This window comes from Oncorhynchus mykiss, chromosome 2 (genome assembly GCF_057628025.1).
Source record: "Oncorhynchus mykiss isolate SJ-2025 chromosome 2, ASM5762802v1, whole genome shotgun sequence".
NCBI classification, from domain to species: domain Eukaryota; kingdom Metazoa; phylum Chordata; class Actinopteri; order Salmoniformes; family Salmonidae; genus Oncorhynchus; species Oncorhynchus mykiss.
In genome coordinates, this window is record NC_143023.1 from 57,756,072 (window position 1) to 57,781,701 (window position 25,630).

At 42.0% G+C, this 25,630-nt stretch overlaps 2 protein-coding genes across 4 annotated transcripts in view; both read left to right on the plus strand.

Annotated features, from left to right (window-relative positions):
* The window catches only part of LOC110492494 (harmonin), a 57,977-nt gene extending 46,502 nt beyond the window's left edge, over positions 1-11,475 (plus strand). Inside the window, exons 20-25 of the mRNA XM_090215232.1 lie at positions 216-257; positions 2,226-2,279; positions 2,896-2,995; positions 3,489-3,598; positions 4,016-4,071; positions 9,394-11,475. Of these exons, the coding sequence (XP_090071358.1) occupies positions 216-257; positions 2,226-2,279; positions 2,896-2,995; positions 3,489-3,598; positions 4,016-4,071; positions 9,394-9,406 (375 nt within the window). The 3' untranslated portion in view covers positions 9,407-11,475. The remainder of the gene's footprint in view (positions 1-215; positions 258-2,225; positions 2,280-2,895; positions 2,996-3,488; positions 3,599-4,015; positions 4,072-9,393) is intronic.
* An 11,604-nt stretch (positions 11,476-23,079) lies between these two features.
* LOC110492500 (ATP-binding cassette, sub-family C (CFTR/MRP), member 8) overlaps positions 23,080-25,630 on the plus strand; it is a 117,887-nt gene continuing 115,336 nt past the window's right edge. For all 3 annotated transcript variants that reach the window (XM_090203429.1, XM_090203432.1, XM_090203433.1), the window contains exon 1: positions 23,080-23,452. The gene's annotated coding sequence lies outside the window, so the exon portion shown is untranslated. The remainder of the gene's footprint in view (positions 23,453-25,630) is intronic.

Below are 25,630 nucleotides of genomic sequence, written 5' to 3' on the forward strand. Positions count from 1 at the left end.
CGTGCCGTAGACTAACAAAGGAAAGGATAGTCATTTCTGCTCCTACCACAGATTGTGTAAGATGTCATATTACTGAGCAAGAAATCAGTTAAGAGACCCGGGTGATATAGGGCCTGTATTATAGGCCTATTGTTCAACCATGCTTCCTAGTGGCGCTGAACCTCAAATGCAGCATTGCCATGTTGAACTGTCTAATATGTTGTTTTGTCTTTCAGGGCTTTCAGAAATACGTGGAAGACTTTGATCCCCACTCCATGGTACTGTATGTCTGCCTATAGCTGCAAGACCTTTAGACGTACAGGATCATGTCATGTGTACAGGCGTGTGACATGTGCCAACGAAGATCTGTTAACCGTGACTATAAAGCCGTTTGTAAATGTCCGTCTCCATTGTGAGCCATCCCATAGTTGACCTTCTCGGTTCCGTGTGGCCATTGAGTCACTGTAACAGCCATTCTGTGTTATAGCCTTCCTGGAAACCTCAGTGGGACACCTCTAATGTTCTCATCTTTCTTGGAAATAGTCAATGCGCCTCAGGGAAATGGTTTTCTATAGCTAAAGCCATACAGTGCCTTCGGAAAGTATTCAGACCCCCTTGACTTTTTCTACATTTTGTTACGTTACAGCCATATTAAATGGATTAAATAGTTTTTTTCTCTCTCCCTCAATCCACACACAATATCCTATAATGATGAAGCAAAAACAGGTTTAGACATTTTTGCAAATGTCTTACAAAAAGGACTGAAATAACACATTTACATAAGTATTCAAGCCATTTACTCAGTACTTTGTTGAAGCCCCTTTGGCAGCGATTACAGCATTGAGTCTTCTTGGGTATGAAGCTACAAGCCTGGCAAACCTGTATTTGGGGAGTTTCTCCCATTCTTCTCTGCAGATCATGCTCTATCATGTTGGATGGGGAGCATCGCTGCACAGCTATTTTCAGGTCTGTCCAGAGATGTTCAACCGTGCTCTGGCTGGGCCACTAAAGGACATGGGGCGGCAGGGTAGCCTAGTGGTTAGAGCGTTGGACTAGTAACCGGAAGGTTGCAAGTTCAAATCCCCGAGCTGACAAGGTACAAATCTGTCGTTCTGCCCCCACTGTTCCTAGGCCGTCATTGAAAATAAGAATTTGTTCTTAACTGACTTGCCTAGTTAAATAAAGGTTAAAAAAAATTATAATAAAAAAAAAATTCAGAGACTTGTCCTGAGGCATGTGTTGTCTTTGCTGTGTTCTTAGGGTAGTTGTCCTGTTGGAAGGTGAACCTTCGCCCCAGTCTGAGGTCCTGAGCGCTCTGGAGCAGGTTTTCATCAAGGATCTCTCTATACTTTGCTCGGTTAATTTTTGCCTCGATCCTGACTAGTCACCCAGTCCCTCCCCCTGAAAAACTTCCCCACAGCATGATGCTACCACCATCATGCTTCACCGTAGAGATGGTGCCAGGTTTCCTCCAGACGTGACGCCTGGCATTCAAGCAAAATAGTTCAATTTTGGTTTCATCAGACCAGAGAACGGCAAACTCTAATTGGGCTGTCATGTGCCTTTTACTAAGGAGTGTTCCAAACTTCTTCCATTTAAGAATGATGGAGGCCACTGTGTTCTTAGGGACCTTTAATGCTGCAGAAATGTTTTGGTACCTTTCCCCAGATCTGTGACTCGACACAAGCCTGTCTCTGAGCTCTATAGACAATTCCTTCGACCTCATGACTTGGTTTTTGCTCTGATATGCACTCTCAACTGTGGGACCTGATATAGACAGGTGTGTGCCTTACCAAATCATGTCCAATCAATTGAATTTACCACAGGCGGACTCCGAGTTGTAGAAACATCTCAAGGATGATCAATGAAAACAGGATGCACGTGAGCTCCATTTTGAGTCTCATAGCAAAGGGTCTGAATACTTATGTAAAAAAGATATTTCAGTTTTTTATTTTCAATATATTTGCTAAAATTTCAAAATGTTTTTTTTTTGGGCTTGGTCATTATGGTAGATGTGTGTAGATTGCTGAGGATTTTTATTTATTTAATCCATTTTAGAATAAGGCTCTAAAGTAACAAAATGTGGAAAAAGTCATGTGGTCTGTATACTTTCCAAAGGCACTGTATATGAAAGAGATATAATGTATAGATTGTACAATCCATACATATCTATTCACTGTGATCCAGTGTTGTAATGTTATGTGTTTTGTTTTGACTCCATCCATCTCTGCTGGTTGTGTTAACAGTTCTCCTCGGAACAGATAGCTGGGCGAGACGTGAGACTACTGAGAATCAAAAAGGTAACCAGAATTACCATCAGGATGAACTGTCCAGTTTTGACTATACTTTTCAGGTTGTTATATTTTTATTTAAGGAAAGAAGGATCGAAACAAACTTACCTTTGGGGACAATGAAGTTAATTGGCAAAACGAAAAGTTAATTCCTGCACTGCAGAATCATCTCTATTTCCTCAGACAGACAGACATACAGTAGGAAGATGGTGATGATGATGATGATACATCTATGGCTTTAAAGCTGCAATATGTAACTCTTTGGGTGACCAGATCAAATTCACATGGCAATGTGAGTTATAGATCTGTCATACTCATTGAAAGCAAGTCTAAGAAGCGGTACATCTGTTCTATGTGTGCTATTTCTATGCTTCCCGTTCATACACCAGCTTCAAACAACTGAAAATACTATATTTTTGGGTATGGAAAATATATTTCACAGTAGTTTAGATGGTACAATGATTCTCTACACTATACTTGCTTGTTTTGTCACATAAACTGAAATTAGGTGAACTATTGGAATTTTAGCAACCAGGAAATGGCGGAGCGATTTCTTTACAGTGCATTTTTAAATCATATGTAATGAATGCATAACATGTATTTCCTTGTATCTCTCTTACCTCAGGTTGGACCACTTGATCTGGCTGTGGAGGGGGGAGTAGACTCCCCTCTGGGAAAGCTAGTGGTATCTGCCATTTATGATGGAGGCTCGGCAGACAAACATGGTGAGTTCATACGTGTCAACACTTGGATTGATTTAATTTAAAGGTTACAAAGCTGCAATCTTCTCTCAACCCTCTGTTGTCACCAATAGAAATTGAATGGCATGTTTTTGTTTCATATTTGACATACAAACAGAATGTCAAAAGGTTTACTCCATCTCAGAATGATATTCAATGGTCTGATTCCGCTCTTATTAGTCTATGGCTGTGTTTACACAGGCAGCCAAGTTCTGTTATTTTGTCCAATTATGAGCAAAACAGTTGATTTGGTTGGTCAAAAGACCAATTAGTGGAAAAATAATCTGAATTGGGTGGCCTGTGTAAATGCAGCCTTTATGTCCCTGTGGAACAATATTAGTAGAAAGGAATCTCAGGCTATTGAGTGGGATCCGTTTTCTAAACGTAAGTTGAATCTATATAGGCAGCACTATTCACCCAGAGGTTGTTGTATGTAAAAACGAAAGTAATTTTTGTGATTGTGCGTGTGCCTCCCCAGGTGGGATAGTTCCAGGAGATGAGGTGATGGCTGTGAATGGGAAGATCCTGACGGACTCCTCACTGACAGAAGGACAAAACTCTCTGACCCGTGCCTGGAACAGTGGAGGGGTAGGATTTTAATCTCTTTTACACTCTTAACAACAACAATGTCTAAAGATCAGAAATACTGTGGGGGGGGGGGGGGGGGGGGGGTATTTTTCACATAAAAAAAAATATCAACGAGTTAGGCAGCTAACTTTCATTTATTATTCTCAATAAACAGGCGAGGGAGCATATCCGAGGCTATCAGTTTGATCCTGTATTGTGGAACATGAGTCTTATTGATAAGACCAGCCCCGATCAAAACGTCAACAATCGGGACAGTTGGTTTTATAGTGAGGAGAGGGGTAGATTTATTTGGATCAATAGTTCCTCTGTGATATTTTTTTAACCCTGCAAATCCTATATGGAAGAGGGATAGACAGTTCATCGTTATATGAGCCAAACCTCACTGATTTTTTTATTTATCTGAATGTGTACCTTTAGGATTGGATTGACCTGGTGATAGCAGTGTCACCTCCAAAAGAGTATGAAGATGAGGTGTAAGTACATTCTCTCCATCAACTCCACGTGGTACAATCTCTGCAGTATGTGAATACACACAATGCGTAGCTTATAAATGCTCACAATGATTCAGTTGAAGGTAGATGCAGGGCGTAATGTTTCAATTGACTTGTTATTTACAGTGCATTCGGGAAGTATTTAAGACGCCTTGACTTTTTCATGTTAGTCTTATTTTAAAAATAATTACATTGTTTTTGTTCCCTCATCAATCTACCCTCAATACCTCAAAATGACAAAGCAATGCTTTTAGAAATGTTAGCAAATATATTAAAAAAACTAAAACAGAAACATCACATTTACATAAGCATTCAGACCCTTTACTAAGTACTTTGTTGAAGCACCTTTGTCAGCGATTACAGCCTTGAGTCCTCTTGGGTATGATGCTACAAACTTGGCACACCTGTATTTGGGGAGTTCCTCCCATTCTTCTATGCAGACCCTCTCAAGCTCTGTCAGGTTGGATGGGGAGCGTCTCTCCAGAGATGTTCAATCAGGTTCAAGTCCGGGCTCTGGCTGGGCCACTCAAGGACATTCAGAGACTTGTCCCGAAGCCACTCCTGCGTTGTCTTGGCTGTTTGCTTAAGGTCATTGTCCTGTTGGAAGGTGAACCTTCGCCCCAGTCTGAGGTCCTTAGCGCTCTGGAGCAAGGATCTATCTGTACTTTACTCTGTTCATCTTTCCCTCGATCCTGACTAATCTCCTAGTCCCTACTACTGAAAAACATCCACACCGCATGATGCTGCCACTACCATGCTTCACCGTAGGCATGGTGCCAGTTTTCCTCCAGATGTGACGCTTGGCATTCAGGCCAAAGAGTTCAATCTTGGAGTCATTTAGGTGCCATTTGGCAAACTCCAAGCGGGCTGTCATGTGCCTTTTACTGAGGAGTGGCTTCCGTCTGCCCACTCTATCATAAAGGCCTGATTGGTGGAGTGCTGCAGAGATGGTTGTCCTTCTGGAAGGTTCTCCAATCTCCCCAGAGGAACTCCAGAGCTCTTTCAGAGTGACCATCGGGTTCTTAGTCACCTCTCTGACCAAGGCCTTTCTCTCTCGATTTCTCTGTTTGGCCGGGCAGCCAGCTCTAGGAAGAGTCTTGGTGGTTCCAAACTTCTTCCATTTAAGATTGATGGAGGCCACTGTGTTCTTGGGGACCTTCAATACTGCATAATTGTTTTGGTACCCTTCCCCAGATCCGTGCCACGACAGGTGTGTGCCTTTCCAAATCATGTCCAATCAATTGAATTTACCACAGGTGGACTCCAATCAAGTTGTAGAAGCATCTCAAGAATGATCAACTGAAACAGGATGCACCTCAGCTCAATTTCGAGTCTCATAGCAAAGGGTCTGAATACTTATATAAATAAGGGATTTCTGTTTTGTATTTTTCATAAATTTGCTACAATTTTTAAAAACCTGTTTTTTGCTTTGTTATTATGGGGTTTTGTGTATAGATTGATGAGGACAGTTTTTTATTTGATCCATTTTAGAATAAGGCTGTAACGTAACAATGTGGAAAAGGGGACAGGTGGTCTGAAAACTTTCCGAATCCACTGTATGTGTTGACTGTGATGTGACTATAGCTAAATGGCCTCTCATGTAGTCAAAGTGGTGTGTGATGTGTATGTCTGTTAGACTGTCTATCTGTCGATGTTCATGTCTGTGTGTCTGTCGGTGTGTGTGTGTGTGTTCAGCCCGAAGTCAACATCAGTCAGTCCTACTGTGAACAGAAAGGTGTTTGAAGGCAGTGCATCAGTGTACAGACAAGGCTACCGGCTCCAGTTTTAGCCCTAACCTCCCCACCCTGCACACCCCCACCTGTGGGTAAAACCCTACCCCCACGCACCCCTACCCTGTGCCCCTGCCAGAGGGGATGTTTGGCATGACTGTTTGGCCCCAGGGGGAGGTGGACTGTGTGTGCTTGTGCAGTATGCATCTAATTCATGTGACAGTCTCTCTGTCAATCAGAAACGACGACACACCACCATCAGTAGTAAACAGTATGTACGTTTTATGCCTCTCATTTTAGACACTTGCTGTCACAATGAATGGCAGTGTCTGTCTTCTAGAACAATAGACACACTGCACATACAGTGCATTTCTAAGGCTCTGGCCTGTCCTAAGAGGTCACATCCATAATCAGCGTGACCGAGGTAGTGACATAGCCTTCTGCCAGCCTTCAGCAGTTGTTCTGATTGATGTTAGTCAAAGGGACTGTAACATGTTTGGACCTATACTGGGAGATTACTATAGCAGTGATCCCCAAACTGTTTTGGTGCTGTGGCCCACCACAAGCTTTGGTATTTTACCTATGTACCCACCACGTTATGACCTACCTAGTTGAAACAAATGTTTCACAATTCATGGCCCAAATACACTGAACAAGCATATAAACGCAACCTTCAACAATCTCAAAGATTTGACTGAGTTCAAGTTCATATAAGGAAATATGTAAACTATAAGTCAACTAAAATAAATATATTAGGCCCTAATCTATGGATTTCTCATGACTGGGAATACAGATATGCATCTGTTGGTCACAGATAGTTTTAAAAAAGGTAGGGGCGTGGAAAAAAAAAACAAATCAAAAAAACAGTCCATATGTGGTGTGACCACCATTTGTCTCATGCAGCGCGACACATCTCATTTGCATAGAGTTGGTCAGGCTGTTGATTGTGGCCTGTGGAATGTTGTCCCACTCCTCTTAAATGGCTGTGCGAAGTTGCTGGATATTGGCAGGAACTGGAACACGCTGTCATACACATTGATCCAGAGCATCCCAAACATGTTCAATGGGTGACATGTCTGGTTGGTCTGCAGGCCATTGAAGAGCTGGGACATTTTTAGTTTCCAGGAAATGTGTACAGATCCTTGCATCATGGGGCCGTGCATTATCATGCTGAAACAATATGAGGTGATGGCGGTGGGTGAATGGCACGACAATGTGCCTCAGGATCTTGTCACGGTATCTCTGTGCATTAAAATTGTCATCGATATAATGCAATTGTGTATGTAGCTTATACCTGCCCATACCATAACCCAACCGCCACCATGGGGCACTCTGTTCACAACGTTGACATCAGCAAACCGCCCGCCCACATGTCTGCCATCTGCCCGGTACAGTTGAAACCGGGATTAATCTGTGAAGAGCACACTTCTCCAACGTTTCAGTGGCCATCGAAGGTGAGCATTTGCACACTGAAGTCGATTACAAGGCCAAACTGCAATCAGGTCAAGACCCTGGTGAGGACGACGAGCACTCAGATTAAATTCCCTGAGACGGTTTCTGACAGTTTGTGCATAAATTATTCGGTTGTGCAAACCCACAGTTTCATCAGCAGTCCGGGTGGCAGGTCTCAGACGATCCCGCAGGTGAAGAAGCCGGATGTGGAGGTCCTGGGCTGGCGTGGTTACACGTGGTCTGTGGTTGTGAGGCCAGTTGGATGTACTGCCAAATTCTCTTAAACGACGTTGGAGGCAGTTTATGGTAGAGAAATTAACATAAAATGATCTGGCAACAGCTCTGGTGGACATTCCTGCAGTCTGCATGCCAATTGCAAGCCCCATTAGAACTTGAGACATCTGTGGCATTGTGTTGTGTGACAAAACTGCACATTTTAGAGTGGCCTTTTTATTGTCCCCAGCACAAGGTGCACCTTTGAAATGATCATGCTGTTTAATCATCATCTTGATATGGCACACCTGTCCTGTGGATGGATTAGCTTGGCAAAGGATAAATGCTCACTAACAGGGATGCAAACTAATTTGTGCACAAAATCTTAGAGAAATAAGCTTTTGGAACATTTCTGGGATCATTTATTTCAGCTCATGAAACATGGGACCAAAACTTTACATGTTGCGTTTATATTGTTGTTCAGTATAGAATCCAATGGGACCATCCAGTGGGTTCAATCAGTCCATTTGGGGTTACACAGCCATAGGGTCTCTCCACACATCTGCATGTGTGTTATTTCTAACTTACTTGTTTAGTTTAGTTTATTAGGATCCCCATTAGCTAGTGCACATGCAGCAGCTACTCTTCCTGGGATCCACATAAAACACATGACAGAGTACAGAACAGTTACAGACAAGAACAACAATAGATATTATTACGTTCATATTAAAATGAAAAGTAATATATTGTCAAGGCACCAAGCAACAAAAACATGTATATTTACTCACTACCCAGCTAGCAATGAGGAATCGGCCCAGGAGCGGCCCTCTTCCGGGTGGCCGGAACTGTTTGAATCGACACCCGAGGACTCGGCCCGGAATCAAAATGACTGACTGCCCAGATTCGGCCCAAGTACATCGGGCTGTTTCTGTCTACCGGAATTCAGCCGACTTTGCCGGCATCTTTACCAGAATCCCCCCAGAAGCAGCCCGATGCAATTTAAATAAATGTATACAAAATTACCCGATTTAGAAATGTTTAATATTACTATTATACATTTTATACGTACAAATTATACCCATCCACAAAAAAAAATTGGACAAGGACAGCCTGGTCCCATCCTTCCCCGGGCGGTGCTGGGCCAATTGTACGTCGCCTCATGGGTCTCTCGGTCATGGCTGGCATGGGTCTCGAACCAGCATCTGTAACAACTCAGTTTGTACTTTGATGCCGTGTCTTAAACCGCTGCGCCACTCGGGAGTCTCCATCCACATAGTTTTTAATGCTTATCAATTGCCTCGCACAAAGTATCAAAATACAGAAATACTACACAGGACTCTTAAAGAATTTAATTTAAATGTTAATTGTATTTTTTGATCACAGAAACAATTAGAAAATATGGAAAAATAAATAATGAAATGTTAATTACATAAAGCAGCCTGTGTAATCATCTGCCAGAGAGTAGTCCCAATCGGCCCGAGCCCCAAGTAATACATTCGGGCCAGATAACTCACACCGGAATCGGCCCGAGCACAATCCCCGCATCCTAGCCATAAGTCATGCTGCCGGATCTGGGCCAGAATTGGCCCAGATCCACTGTGCTAGCTGTGTACTCATATATTCATATTCTTAAATACCGTATAGTTAAATTAGATCTTTAGAAAGAGGAGAGGTGCTGTGAAACATTGTATTTTTATCTGTTTTTTGCCTGAATAAGCTCTGGTGGCAGAGCATTCCATGATGACATTGCTCTATACATAACTGATTAACGCATGAAATCAGTTTTGGGTTGAGGTACTGTGAAGAAACCATAGTGGCGTCTCTAGCGTGACTTATGACCTAAGATACATTCTAAGGCTCCTCAACTGATGATATCCAGGTCATTCGACCTGTTTCTCTCTTTCTGTAGGACGTTCTTCTGAGAGTCACCTGACCACCTGCCTGCCAAACAAGCCATACCCACCATCCAGGAACCATCGTTCTCATTTCCTCTGACATTTGACCTATTTTATCATCACAATCAAATCCCTGCATCAAACTGTTGCAATGCAATGCTGATCACTATTGACAGCAAGTCTGTTTGAACCAGAACCACGCCGTGATGTGCTACATGTGAACTGTCTAGAATGTGAAAGAGACTGATTCATCCTCTGTTGAGTTCCATTTACATCCCAGTACAGAAACTTTCTGAAGAAGCTAGAGGGTTATGACATCACTACGTAATACTCTGAGCCGATATTCACGGCATAAGAAGGAATTCACCTCGGGCCACACACACAAATTGGGGAAAAACAAAACATTCTTTCCAATTGAACCTCATTATAAAAGAGCCAACTTCATCGTCGATTTTTGTTGTTGTTATACACACATTTAAAAAATGCCGAAAAGCTGCTGTGTTGCTCAGTGTACCAGGTCAAAAATCCAGACCTATGGTTTGTAATACTTCCACGTAGGGAAATAGTGCCTGCGAGAAGAGCCCTCTGGATTTCGGTGTAGGAGAGTGAGAAATGTGGGGACCCGGTGTCCAAGTAGGCTACACGTAGCTATGTGTGTAGATAACATTTCCTCACAGGTAAGACATTTCATTTGTTTAGTATCGTCCGTTTGTAACTCCACTACTTGTCGCTGTATAGTCCGTTTGTTTGTGTTGTTGGTCTTGGCCACAAGTTGTTTTACCCCACGGTGTGCGGGGCCGCAACGTTCTATCTCATACCGACCAGGACTATCCCCCTCAGAGCCATATATTTTTTAGCCTGGGTACCCGTCTTTTTAGCCAATGTTCCCCTCCTTGTAGCCTACTCCGTACTATTTGTGAAGTAAATTGAGTATATAGTATCCCAATTGCTCATAGTATGGATATAGTTAGTATGCCAAAATTACACTCAAGTGAAAGGGTACCGTTCGTTTACAGTATACTAAAATGAACTAATCGTATATAGTATGTAGTATACAGTATGTTAGTATGGGTATCCAAACACAGCTGGTACTGTAGTGAAATGTTAGCTATAGCTGAAAAGACTGGTACCCGGACTATATATTTAGAGAGTTGAGACAACTTTTACAATTTCAAATATGGTTTTAATTCTAGACATTCAGTTCCATAGCATTATTTAAATATTCCTCGTGTAATGTTAAAGTAACGGTCCAGTGTTTCCAGATTTCTATGAAATATGACCTATAATTACTTACAATATGAGTGAAATAGTTTTCCTTCCAAAAAGTGGTAATGTTAAAAAACAGCTTTTCTGTGTTGGAATAGTGTGGGCGTACCCCAACAGGTACCCCAACCTGTCATTCAAAATATTAACGTGAGTAGAGGGCTGATTGGCCAGCTCATTTTCCTCAGGAGGATGACCTCATACTTTATGAGGAAATAGCAAGCATTTTAGAAACTGTCTGTTTGAGATACAAGTTTGTGTTTTTTCTCCAATTTATGCTTTGGCCACGTACAAGTACAGGATGAGTCAACAACATTATTTGGGTATGAGTAAACAGAATATGAACTTTAAAAAGTGAGATGTTCACTGGACAGTTACTTTAATGGGTCGCTAACATGGTTGCCATATCATTTTGATTTGTCATGTAAATGCATCATAATGCAGAAATCTCAATGTCCCAACTAATTACATAGCGATGTTCCCCATTCGTCTCCTTCTAGTACACTACAGCATAGGAACACAGTTGTGAAAAACTGAACTCTGATGCTGAGGGGCATCGGTGTCAACAGGTTTTGATCCTCTGAGTTTAGTTAAATGCTAAGTGCATCTTAATGAGCTTCTAGTATGCCATAAGCCCCCTCGTTATAGGTGAAATTACACTCCTAAATCTCCAATGAAAGGTGTTAGAGCTTATCTGTATTCAGTTTAGAGTATGTAATCAGCAGCAGGAGCAGCCCTGCAGGCAGGCAGGCAGGCAGGCTCACTGTGATGTAATCAATGTCCCTATTTGAAATCAATGCTCTCTCAGAATCAATAAAGGTATGTGCTTACTTTGACTGATCAGATTGTCTGGATTCACGATTTGGCCAGTTTATAAAGCTGGAATTCTAATGCGTTAGTTCTCTCTCTCTCTCTCTCTCTAATAGTAGCATTATTTACATTGAATGAATGAAACACTAGGCAGGTTTCCATTGACCCAGGTTGATTCGTCAAAAGCATTAACCATGTTTCCATCCACAGTTTTTATGCGAGTAAAGTCATACCGTATAAAAAAGAATCACGACATCTGTAATGGAAACAGGAGGTTTCGGTACAATTGTATAAATGCAGACAGATCATTTGTTTGTTCGATAATTTAGATAATTTGTTTGTGTCGGTAAAATTAATTGCCGAGAACTTACAATTACAGTTTTTACAATTTCAAATATGGTTTTAATTCTAGACATTCAGTTCCATAGCATTATTTAAACATTCCTCGTGTAATGTTAAAGTAACGGTCCAGTGTTTCCAGTGTTTCTATGAAATATGACCTATAATTACTTACAATATGAGTGAAATAGTTTTCCTTCCAAAAAGTGGTAATGTTAAAAAACAGCTTTTCTGTGTTGGAATAGTGTGGGCGTACCCCAACAGGTACCCCAACCTGTCATTCAAAATATTAACGTGAGTAGAGGGCTGATTGGCCAGCTCATTCTCCTCAGGAGGATGACCTTATGCGAGTAAAGTCATACCGTATAAAACAGATAATTTGTTTGTGTTGGTCAAATTAATTGGCGAGAACTTACGGTGAAAACGCCTTTATGCGCAAATATTGATATAATAACCATCATCTAGAAGTGAACTCGGAGTCACACGATGACATGGTGTGTGGTCCTCCCACTACGAAACCATGCAGTTTATTAGGCTACAAATGAAATAAGTTTTGATGAACTTCACAGGGTGATGAAAGTGCACGGAATGAGCTTTGATGCTCCTTCCCAATACATGTTTAGACTCTTATTCTGGTGACATGACGAGCTGTTGGCTAGAATGCACATGCCAATAACAGAGTAGGCATTTTTGCTATTCAACTCAACAGCTTTTCGGACAAAACTATCGGTAGAATTGAAAAAATGTGATGGGAACACATTGAACATTATATTTGTATTCGGTACATGACAACTTTAATAGAAAAAGTACATTTTGTGCGTTCCAAATCATCACACACTGATTTCAACCGCAACAAAGTATGGTGGGAAATTAACATATTTTCTTTAAGCAGATTTTAGATTTTGCATGAAAATCTGTCGCCAAACCTAGCTTACTGTCGCAAACAAAACCTGCACGACGTGTAATGGAAAGGACAGATATAGGAGACATTTTCTAAAGATCGAGAAAATTGTAACCCTTTGACAGGGGAGGATCTTTCTTCTGTTTAACTTTCTTTATTGGAACAAATTATGATGGAAACTGTGTTTTTCCAATAAATGATGATTACCGAATAATTTTGAAGGTACGTGGGGCACGTGATGTCATTGCGTAACTATGAAGCACCACTCCACATTTAATTCTAAATGTCTACTGCTTAACTATAAAAAAATACAAATAAACTTTCTTTGCAGGGCAAGGACTGTCCTGACTTTCACGAATACCTCAATTGCTTGGCCTTGCTTTTCTGGTTGGCTCGAAAGTCTCACCATCCAATAATTTCAGATCTACAGGAGAACAAGTTTCACTATGGGACGGACCGTGGTGATATGTCGGCACATGAGAATTATTCAAATATGGCAAATATTGGTCAATTATTGCATTCTAACCCTGCTGGCTTTCGTGGACTACCTGAGACATGAAACAAATTGGCATAGAGGCTGCCACAAATTTATTCATGTGCAATTTGCCTAATGGGTAATGGTAACACTTCATTTTTATTGGACACTGTAGGTTGTGTAATTATTTTATATATTTTTTTTAAATTGGTGTGACGATTACTTTCAGGCAATTGTCACATCTATTTTCTATGCAAACTTTCACAATGTCGACAATATATCACTGGACAAGTTGATGGAAACATAGCTACTGTTGTGGATATTAAGATTAAAAGTCATACTCAGTATGCAATGTGAAATGATTAACGTCGTGTTCATCATCTCTGGTCTAAAGCAAGTACCTCTCGCTGCGGCACATGAAACGGGGAGGGGTCCCACCACACGGTTGGTTAAGTCCCATTTTGCGTTCTACAACGCTCGACACGACATAGCATGCGTGGTGATACATATGCACCTACATGTAACTGATCGGCTAGCTTGCCACTCTAGCTAGCTGGCTAACATCGTATGTTTACAGAGTCATGTCTAACTATAAAGATAATTATTATCTCATCTATTTGTGTGTTAATCATTTCTGTTGACTGTAAATACTTTTTATGCATGTTTATGGTGTGTTAGCTCTACAAAGAGTCCCACAAAAACCCAGGACCAAGCCAACAGCTGAATCAGCACCCACCCACCAACCAACCAATGCACCAACACAGCTGAACCCCTCCATCCCGATCTCACGGCCTGTAATTGCACCCATCACTCCTGCCATCCTCCACAAACCTGACGAGAAACCAAACACTATATTAATGATTGACTCCAATGGAAAGTTTATATTAGAGCAGTGAGAGACACCGTATTATAGAATAAACTTTCCCCACTTAAAATGGTGGCAAAGTTATGGTGCTCCACAACAGAGTGAGGTATGGAGCTCTTGACTGTGGCCCAGCTTGGCTCCCCCAGCCATATCCTCATTCACACAGGGACCAATGACATGCGTGCCCAACAGGAGAGAGTGACCACATCACTAAGGGGAGTGATGGAGAGGGCCTCCACCATCTTCCCCCTTGCAAAGATTGTAATGTATACCCTGCTCCAGAGGAGAGATGTTCACCCTGCCACCATCCATCGGGTAAATGCCAGCTTCTCAGGACTGTGGCTATGGTCTCGACGTACACCTGGCCCGCCATCCCACCCTCAGCCTGGACAGTCTGTACGACAATGTACACTTGTACAAAGATACAGTCCCCACCTTCGCCAGGACGTTAAAGAATGTTGGCCAGTCCACCTCACCCCACAGGAGCAGCAGAACAGCCACCAACTCTGTGAGACAAATCAGATGCTCCTATAGACCTGCATCCAGTGGTGCCTCAGAGAGACTGGAGAACAAGTAGAAACGCTACCCCTCATACCACCCTTCACCACTTCTCTCCCAGGAACTGCATGCAGATACACTGAGCAATGCCCAAGCCATACGCAGTCAAAGAGGCCCAGCGCAGAGTTTGGAGCATCGCCAGCCACAACACCCTCTTCAATTCCCCCTACAACCTCCCTCCCATGCTGCCAGACCAGGGCCGGCCCATCACAGCACAGCTCTACTAGACCCGGCCCGCATCTACACAGCTCTACCAGACCCGGCCCATCACAGCACAACTCAACCAGACCTGGCCCATCACAGCATAGCTCAACAAGACCTGGCCCATCATAGCACAGCTCTACTAGAACTGGCCCGCATCAGCACAGCTCTACCAGACCCGGCCCATCACAGCATAGATCTACCAGACGGGCCCAACACAGCTGTACAAGACCAGGCCCACATCAACTCAGCCCTGCTCTACACAGCATCGACCACTACCCTAGGCTCTGGCAAATCCCTCTGGGTATTGCACCACAGGATGCAGTCCACACCATGTATCATTCACATCATCAGCTGTATGCTGAGAGTTTGGAGCTTTGCCAGCTTCCTCAATTTCCCCCACAACCTCCCTCCCAGGCTAGTTTTGGTTAACCTCCCTACTCCTACCCCCCATAACAGCACCAACCCTGCAACAGGAGCCACACCCAGATTGGAGCATTGGCAGCCACTATAGTCCCCTGCAGAAAGCTCCACTCCTTTGGCGGTAGCTTCGTCCGGGTGGATTGAGCTCTGCCAACACTGCTCTCCCAGTTCCCGCCTCAGCCCCTGCATCCAGCGACTTGAGGGAGGTCTGTCAAATGCTCTCACGTGGTTGGCCAGGGATCTTTGGAAAGTCTCAGCTCACTCAACAATTTGCTGCAGATGACCCTATGCCTGTTAGCTTTTATAGGAGTGAGCTGAATCCCCCCCTCCGACTTTAAATCTCATAGGGGGCTTGGGCTAATGCACCTTAATGTGCGAAGTAGGATTTAAAAAACGGACACAACTGACATTTGGGTACAGGACTCATGTCCCGACATTCTGGTTCTCTCGGAAACATGGTTAAATGGTTCTATCTCTGATAAAAACACTGAAGTAAATTATTATAATGTATTTACATGTGACCGATTACAGAAGGGGGAAGAATTGGCAATATATGTTCAATCTCATTTCTTGGAGTCCCAATAATTTCACATTTTTGTTCCTAAGACGTTTGAGCTCCTAGTTGTAGATGTGTCCATAAACCAGAATACACATGTATTTGTTGCTGGGATTTACAGCCCCCATGCTGCTATGGCGGTTGCTATTAGTGCTATATCTGAGTGTTTAACTTCTTTTTTTTCTCGGAGTTGGTCATTTTAGGGGATTTGAATCTGGATTGTCTATCCCCGGCCTCAGATCCATTTAAGAGCATATGCATTGATTTTTAATCTGACTCAATTGGTCTAAAAATGGATATGGCTAAATGTGAAAAACCTGGTTAACTCCTCATTGATTGATATAATTCTTACTAATAACCCCCATAAATATTTGTCTAGTGGATTACTTTCATGTGATCTCAGTGATCATTTTCCCATGGTATGTATTAGAGATACGAGGTCATAGCACTATCGCTGCGGCATCCTTAGTTCCAAATTATGTGGTTAACTGTATGTATCAAAGGCAACATTGTGCTTCCCTCTTCATTGACCTGTTAAAGGCTTTCGATACTGTTGATCACTCACTGCTAATTCAGAGGCTTTCCTCAATTGGCCTAGACCAGGCTCCTTGTAACTGGTGTAAAAATGACTTGACAGATAGAACTCAATGTGTATCTACAGTGGTTCCTCCTTTAAAAGTTGCCTCATACTGCGGCACAGCCTGCGTGCTGCTGCAGCATTCTGTGGTACGTCATTTTGTGGTACGTCATTCTTCAACTACTGCAAGTTATTGCTAGTTTGACCACCAGAGGGCATCTTTGAGAAGCATTTGATAGTATTCCATATTGGCATTACCAGAAAATGTCAAACTTTTTTATGTAATAGCATAGTATATCGGATTGATTTGAAGAAATTTGGCTTAATTAATTTGATTAATATTATAGGGTTACCATTCAGAGAAAAATTGTCAGTTTGTAAATTCAGACCGTTTTGCTCTCGGAGCGCACACTGGACGTTCGGGCCGAGGAGTAGGGTTGATTTCTGAGTTCTGGCCTTACAACGGCAGTCAAGCACCCACGCTAATGTTGGCTAACTTGCTAGCTACTTCCAGACACAAATGAGACCACTCTGACCATTTTACTCGCCCTAGCAGAGCTAGTAAGGCAGTTTTCGTGTTAACCAGAGCTTTGGTGACTATAAATGTGCTGCTGGATACAATGTAATTATGCTTTTTTTCGACGTTTACTGATACCGGCTATATTCAACGGGTGTTGAGCGCTGGTAAAGTAATTATTCTGCGCTCTGGTACACTCAGATGAGAGTGCTCTGAAATCTGTGTAGATAGTAGGCTGGACACATTACATTTTTAACAACGTTGTTTTCTGATAAAAAACGAGTTCATTGCATCCGCCGTGGAGCCCAGTTTCATAATATGACCATATTTCCCAGCTGCTTGCCGACGTTTTGAAGTAATCGCAAAAAAACAGGACTTATTTTAGTGCATTTTTCACCCTGCCAGCTCCTTTTAGTTTTATTGAGCACCAACTCGCCTTCCGAACATTCAACTCCCAGCTTATTGTTCAACGTCACAATGCCTGCTTCGCTGTTGTTGGCAATGAGACCTGCTCACGTTGTTTTATAGTTAAAATGTAAACAACAAAAATAATATTGGAACTCTGCGGTCTTCCCATTGTTTCCTATGGGGGAAATATAGGCATGTCTGTCTATTTCGCCAAATATCTCGCAATGTTTATATTTAGATGTTTTTCAAGTCGGGTGTAACCGGTGTGAAATGGCTAGCTAGTTAGTGGGGTGCGCGCTAATAGCGTTTCAATCGTTGACGTCACTCGCTCTGAGACCTTTTTTAAAATTTTCAATCAAAAATAATTGTTCTGAAAGCAACTTTTTTCCGACACAAAGGAAGTCAAAGTGGACACCTAAGAAGATGGCCTCTCAGGTAAGCAGCACTGGGCTGTATTGACGTATCCTAAAAATGACATCTGCTGCTTTAGATTGAACTGTCATATCTCTGTTATTGTTTTCATATCTACAAAAAATAAGCTGTTTTCTTTACGTTCAGAGAGCGAGCTGATCAAGGGGTCAAAAATGTAGATATTGCCAGATGTTCACTGTGTGAGGAACAGGCTGTGGAAGCTTTACTGCTGGCTTTATTGTGTCCATAACCAGAGGTAATTAAACTGTTCTGTGTTCCTTTTCTCCATCTCTGCCTGTCTTGTTTTTTATTTTTTATTTCACCTTTATTTAACCAGGTAGGCTAGTTGAGAACAAGTTCTCATTGACAACTACGACCTGGCCAAGATAAAGCAAAGCAGTTCGACACATACAACAACACAGAGTTACACATGGAATAAACAAACATACAGTAGGAAAAATGTCTATATACATCATGTGCAAATGAGGTAAGATAAGGGAGGTGAGGCAATAAATAAGCCATAGTGGCAAAATAATTACAATTTAGCAATTAAACACTGGAGTGACATGTGTGCAGAAGATGAATGTGCAAGTACAGATACTGGGGTGCAAAGGAGCAAAAAATAATAATAACAGTATGGGGATGAGGTAGTTAGATGGGCTATTTACAGATGGGCTTTGTACAGGTGCAGTGATCTGTGAGCTGCTCTGACAGCTGGTGCTTAAATTTAGTGAGGGAGATATGAGTCTTCAGCTTCAGGGATTTTTGCAATTCGTTCCAGTCATTGAGCAGAGAACTGGAAGGAAAGGCGGCCAAAGTAGGAATTGGCTTTGGGGGTGACCAGTAAAATATACCTGTTGGAGCGCGTGCTATGGGTGGGTACTGCTATGGTGACCAGTGAGCTGAGATAAGGCGGGACTTTACTTAGCAAAGACTTATAGATGACCTGGAGCCAATGGGTTTGGCGACGAATATGAAGCGAGGGCCAGCCAATGAGAGCATACAGGTCGTAGTGGTGGGTAGTATATGGGGCTTTGGTGACAAAACGGATGGCACTGTGATAGACTGCATCCAATTTTGTGAGTAGAGTGTTGGAGGCTATTTTGTAAATGACATTGCCGAAGTCAAGGATCGGTAGGATAGTCAGTTTTACAAGGGTATGTTTGGCAGCATGAGTGAAGGATGCTTTGTTGCGAAATAGGAAGCCGATTCTAGATTTAATTTTGATTGGAGATGCTTAATGTGAGTCTGGAAGGAGAGTTTACAGTCTAACCAGACACCTATTTGTATATGTCCACATATTCTAAGTCAGAAGCCTCCAGAGTAGTGATGCTAGTCGGGCGGGCAGGCGCTGGTAGCGATTTGCTGAAGAGCATGCATTTAGTTTTACTTGCATTTAAGAGCAGTTGGAGGCCACGGAAGGAAAGTTGTATGGCATTGAAGCTCGTCTAGAGGTTAGTTAACACAGTGTCCAAAGAAGGGACAGAAGTATACAGAATGGTATCGTCTGCGTAGAGGTGGATCAGAGAATCACCAGCAGCAAGAGCGACATCATTGATGTATACAGAGAAAAAAGTCGGCCCGAGAATTGAACCCTGTGGCACCCCCATAGTGACTGCCAGAGGTCCGGACAACAGGCCTTCAGATTTGACACACTGAACTCTGTAGTTGGTGTACCAGGCGAGGCAGTCATTTGAGAAACCAAGTACATTGAACCTTTCACACATGCATTAAAAAAAAAACTTAAGATGTCAGCTGCTAATTTTCAGATTTACACCACATAAATCCAGACATTTTCACTGGACTATCTGTTGCTGCCAAGTTATGATTTCCCCGGGGGTTAGCCTTGCAATAACCAAGTGGTGAGACACATAGCCATCTATTTTTAAATGTTTCAGGTACACTCTGATAGGTGTCTGCATCACATACAGTATCTTCTATTGACATTATCTTCTATTGTTTGTCCTCATGTGTCTGTTTTTCAGCATAAAGTACTCTGTAGCCACTTAGTGTGGACACCAGGTGAGACCACACACACACATTAACAGTCTCTTCTTCGCTTCATCCCTCTCCCCCTTCTCCCTAAATCCTCTAGGTTATATCAGCTGTTTTGGTGAACCCCTCCCGCATCTGAACTGGCTGACAGAGGGCACAGCTTGATCATAGGTGAGATGTTACTTGGTCGGGTCAACAGGAAGTATAATTAAAGAGATGCTTTACATTGAAATACAGACAGAGATGTAGTAGTCCCAGAGTTAATGATCCAAGGTCAGTTTTGCATTTCACCTCCTGATTTAAGATGACTGACCGTGTTAGAATAGAAAACCAAGGCTTAATCATGCTCTCTCTCTATCCATTTGTTACTTTGTTACTTGTCTGCAGATGTGTTTTGATGTGAGAGAGGAAGCCAGTCCTGTCATCGCCGCCTCACCCGCTCTTAAGATAACCTTCGGGCCAACTGGGGGCCCAAGGCTGGTTAGGATACACCGCAATTGTGATGAACTGAGAGAATATTCGAGTAGCACTGTAATTCATGAATCAAATGCTGTCTGCCGCTGTTCTTACCTCTTTCCCTTTCTGTCTTCTACACCTCTCTCCCCACCTCGTTTTATAATGCACACCATATGTGCATTGAAGTACAGATTGAACTTGTATTTATAATATTACATAATTATAAAGCATTTATAACACCTGAATAATGAACTTCTTTCAATAAAGCATTTCACTTTCTTCACTGGTTGAAATTAAGTATCTCATTGAAATACTATCCTGTGTCCTCAGATTAATGCAGTTAGATATGCATAGTTGTTTTCTGTATATATGAATAACAAATCAATCATGTTTCTAGTCTATTGCATAGTTACATTGTGTAATCATTGATGTCGCAGGAGCAGTAAACACTGTTGAAGTATATATATTTTTATTTGACCTTTATTTAACTAGGCAAGTCAGTTTAAGAACAAATTCTTTTTTTCAATGACTGCCTAGGAACAGTGGGTTAACTGCCTTGTTCAGGGGCAGAACGACCTTTATTTACCTTGTCAGCTCGGGGGTATATATATATACCACCCGAGCCACTGCCTGTTCACACCGCTATCATCCAGTAGGCGAGGTCAGTACAGGTGCATCAAAGCTGGGACCGAGAGATTTAGAAACAGCTTCTATCTCAGGGCCATCAGACTGCTAAACAGCAATCACTAACTCAGAAAGGCTGCTGCCCACATTGAGACCCTTTTGTATGGATCACTAGTCACTTTAAACAATGCCACTCTAAATAATGGCACTTTAATAATGTTTACATATCTTACATTACTCATCACATGTGTATACTGTATTGAGACCCAATGACTGGACACTTTAATAAATGGATCACTAGTCACTTTAAACAATGCCACTTTAATAATGTTTACATATCTTACATTACTCATATCACATGTATATATTGTATTTTATACCATCTACTGCACCTTGCCTATGCCGCTCGGCCATCACTAATTCATATACTTATATGTACATATTCTCATTCACCCCTTTAGATTTGTGTGTATTAGGTGGTTGTTCTGTCAGGAGGAATGGGCCAAAATTCACCCAACTTATTGTGGGAAGCGTGTGGAAGGCTACCCAAAACATTTGACCGAAGTTAAACAATTTAAAGGCAATGCTACCAAATACTAATTGAGTGTATGTAAACTTCTGACCCACTGGAAATGTGATGAAAGAAATAAAAGCTGAAATAAATAATTATCTCAACTCTTATTCTGACATTTCACATTCTTAAACTAAAGTGGTGATCCTAAATGACCTAAAACAGGGAATTTGTACTTGGATTAAATGTCAGGAATTGTGAAAAATTGAGTTTAAATGTATTTGGCTAAGGTGTATGTACAATTCCGACTTCAACTGTATGCTCGTCGTCCCCTTATACCATAGTTTGTACATCCCAATTGTCAGTCGAAATCAGATTTGTTTAAGCAAGTCAGCCATATCAGCAATGTTGCCAGACCAGGTTCCACTGATTGCCAGGTGTAGCAGTGGTAAGGATTCACTCCATGGTGCTGAAAAGAAAGCTTTGTTGTTGGGACAGCTTTGTGTAGGCCCTAACAGTTTGTGGTCACCGTTATAGTACAATTACGTTTCTTGAATTCTGTTGTGTAGTGACTTTGCTGCCATGCATCAAAAACAAATGAATTTGCCCCGCCAAGACGTACATGCTAAAATCGCCACTGATTATGGAGAACAAACATGCTTCTCTGATTTTAAGGAATCATGTCAGTTCTATTCGTGGCATTTCTATCTGCAACGTTCCAAACGTTTTTGTACTGGACACGTCCAGGTGAACCCACTGAGCTAAAGTCTATACAAACCCCGCTCTGCCCATCGCTTGTCTGTCTGGGAAGCCTGTGGAAGGCGGGGTTGACCTAGTTCCGTGGCGAGGGTCTTCTCGTCTGTGGATTTCCTGACATTATTGAATCACAGTCGGCCTAATTGTTAAGGTCTCTTTCAATGGATTAAGTGAACACTTGTCTTGTGCCATTTACAATGCGGGAGCACGCAGACCCTTGCCTAAACCTAATTCAATCTGTCTATTCAGGCTATGTGTGGTTTAGTTAAAATATTGTATGAGTAAATGTTAAATCATCCACTAATTTTGATTAATAAAATATTCATCATTATTATTGTAGCCTATATGAATTCGCTTCTACAATGAATTGCGTCTGCAAATTAAGTAGTTCATGTAGGATTGCATGCTTGCTCACCAGGCGATGATGTAATAGCAACGCTCAGGCAATGACGTTCAGTTCATTCTAAAATGTGGTGGGCTGGCATAGGCTACGCAACTACAGAGCATCTTGTGTGTCTGCATCAGATCGACCGGTTTTTGTACATTAGTCGACGGCTCATGCTAAAGCAGAAGGTAGCCTTGAAATTGTGTCTCGCGCTGCTTCCTCTGTACACAGTTTCAGGAATGTGGCCACTGGCCAGATCCTGGTAAAAGAAGAGTCAGACTCCCAAATCACAGAGTTTCTAAACCCAGAGGCGCAACATCGACAGACTTGCGTGAACGCTTGCGAAGCAGACCAGGCTGGTGTTTGCGGTTAGAGAAGTCAATAAGAAAAGTGAAACATTATTCCCTAGTTGTTAATTTTCTCGAAATCGTAAAGCCACCACCTAGATTCGAGCCAATGTCTTAAGTATGTTAACATGTTATTACTCCAACCTCGTGAAAGTAACAAACTGACACGTTTTCATTTTCGTCAAAAACAACTTTATATCGAAGAAGTGCCGTTCGTTTGACGGCCTGCATATGCGCAATTCGCGCGACCTTTTCTGCGCATGTGCTTGATTAGCCAACGTCGCTATGACATCGCCTACAAACGTGATCGGGAATTTCTATTGGAGAAGCAGTTTCTGCCTATCTTTATAGTGTACTGTCTTTGCCCAGACGGTCACGGCATCCATCAATCGTTTCTGTCAGTTTAACCAAGTTCCCTTTGTTTGCGGACGTGATGGACTCTAGCTGCGTTTAAAACCAGAACAGATGTGACTAATTGTTTGTTTCTTTCCGAGTGTTTTTATTTTTTTAGTTGGTTGGATGCTCAGCCAAGACAAGATGAACAAGAGAGAGGATGCATAGTCCCTGAGATTTTTTTGTGGTCCACTTGTAAAATAACCAACCTGTTATCTGTTTATGTTGGCTTTTTGTTGCACTCGAGGACTGGAGTCCACAACCGTCGCTCTTTGAAAGTAATGATCTCACGATACAAACCGGTAAGTGTTTTGCATGTGTGGGTGCTACTGTTTGGTTGTTGAATGAGTTGGTCGAAACAATTATCTCGTGCGCACAATTGGCGAAAAGTGAAAAGGTATGTGTTTTTTATATTTCGCTCAACATTACTCACCATCGATTTTTTTTGTTGTCTTTCAAATAAGTTTATTATTCAGTTGTTTCCCACTGGGCATATATGTCAGCAGTTCAATGTCCAGTTATGATTTACATTTGGTTGAGTAGTAAACTAACGTGAAATCAACAAACAATGTCACCATGTCATTGGATTTAAATTGAAAGTTACGGAAAAAATACGTAATTCCCTTACGGTGATTACTTTTTTTTCCCCAAATCCAATCAGTTTTCCACATTACTTCAGTGTCATCACATAGATTATTTTTGGTTGAAATTACGTCCAAATAACGTCGATTCATTGCGTTTTTTCCCAGTGGATTATTTATTGTTTTAGTCAGAAAGTAATGGAAAAACGTGACCATCTTGTTAAAAGTATGGGCCTATTGATGTCTCGGTAAATAAATTTAAGCCAGAGCCAGGCATCCCTTTACATTAAGCACCTGGTAGTCCTCTGGCAAAATCAAATGCAAAAAATTACCCGAGGTCATTGTCTCAACTTCATTTTACTCTCTTCATCCTCCCACATTACATGTTACCTTAGAGACCTGTGCCAGGTCCTATAATCCAAGTGGTACAATAGCCTACACAGTTTATCACCGGGGCACAGCTATAGGGTATAAAAGGATTCCTTGCTAATCCGTGGGAGCAGGGGTGCTGAGGGTGCTGCAGCACCCCCTTAAAAAATCACAAAAGTAGTGCACTGGGCCTTTACGAGTCCTGTATTAGTAGCCATCTGTAGCTCGGGTAACAAAAAAAATACATCTGGGCTGTCATGCCAAATAATGTTCCCCTGTGTCCTTGTGTTCCCCCGTGTCCTTGTGGGCAAAAAGTGTGATATTTTATGGTACAGTTATGTCATTCATTTATTTTCACAGATTGCCATGTGAGTGTACAAAAATAAACAATCAGACTAAAATACTGAATTATGGTGTGTGGTTGCTGTGTGGGTGGGAGGTTCTGCCTGTCACTTGTTCTCAACAGGCAGCCAGTCTTGCAAGGGGGACTTGGAAGAGGGAGACTGCAAAGTCCAGGCACTGCTGCTCTCTTCTGAGTGTTTGCAGTGCTAGTGTTTTAGTTAGTCTGTGTATCTCACATTTATGTGCCCAGTATGATAGAAAACCTTCTTAGCAGATAATGACAATAACAATAACAGTATATGAAATAAGGAAAAGTTTGGAGGGTGGTTGGTAATGGAGGACATCAGGTGGATCCACGTCTGGGTGTTGGGCAGAACCCCCTAGCTCCTGGAGAACAAGAGCAGAGTTAAAGGGAACAGGGGAGGAGACAGACGTAAACAAGCAAACACACAGGATACACTTTATTGTGAGAAAATGTGATGGATTAGTACAGTGTTATAAATGGGAGATATGTACTTTTGGAAGGTATAGCCTACCTCAAGCTGGACCTTCCCTTACTAAGAGCGCAGCGAATCAGACTGATCCGAACTCACTGGTTCTGGTGGATGGGATACCTCCTGGGGGCTTGGACAGTCGATGGTCCTAAAGTCATTTAGAGAGGTAAATTGAAGAGGTACATTTTTATAAGCTCAGCCTAACTGCCATTTTTTGCTTCCTCAAATGTCAACCAAAGCTTAACATACTTTGTCCGTTGGGCTTCACCGAAGTGTAGGGTGTCAGTGCTTTCAGTGGTCGACTGTCCAACCGGAGAAGATTGTTAGCTTCCATCGAGGTAGCCCTACGAAGAGAAATATCAGTGTTAGGGAAACTAAAACTAGCTTCAGGTTATTTTGTGTGCAAATGCAAAGTTATGAGATTTAAAAAAAAATATTCACCTTAACAGATGGTGACCCCAGCTAGAAGCAAAAGAGCAGCAAGGTTTCCCAGGTCTCGCCTTCCTTTCATCCTTCTTCCAAAACAAGTTATTCGGCCGGATGTCGTTGCACTTGGTCCCCTTCTTGATTCTGCTCCAGTAGCTGTCCTTCTGTTTCTCCTGCGCCTTGTCGATGTTCAGTCTCATCTTGATTAAATAACAGGAATAAATACAATTTATATTTCATATTACAAATACATTTCTTACATATCTCT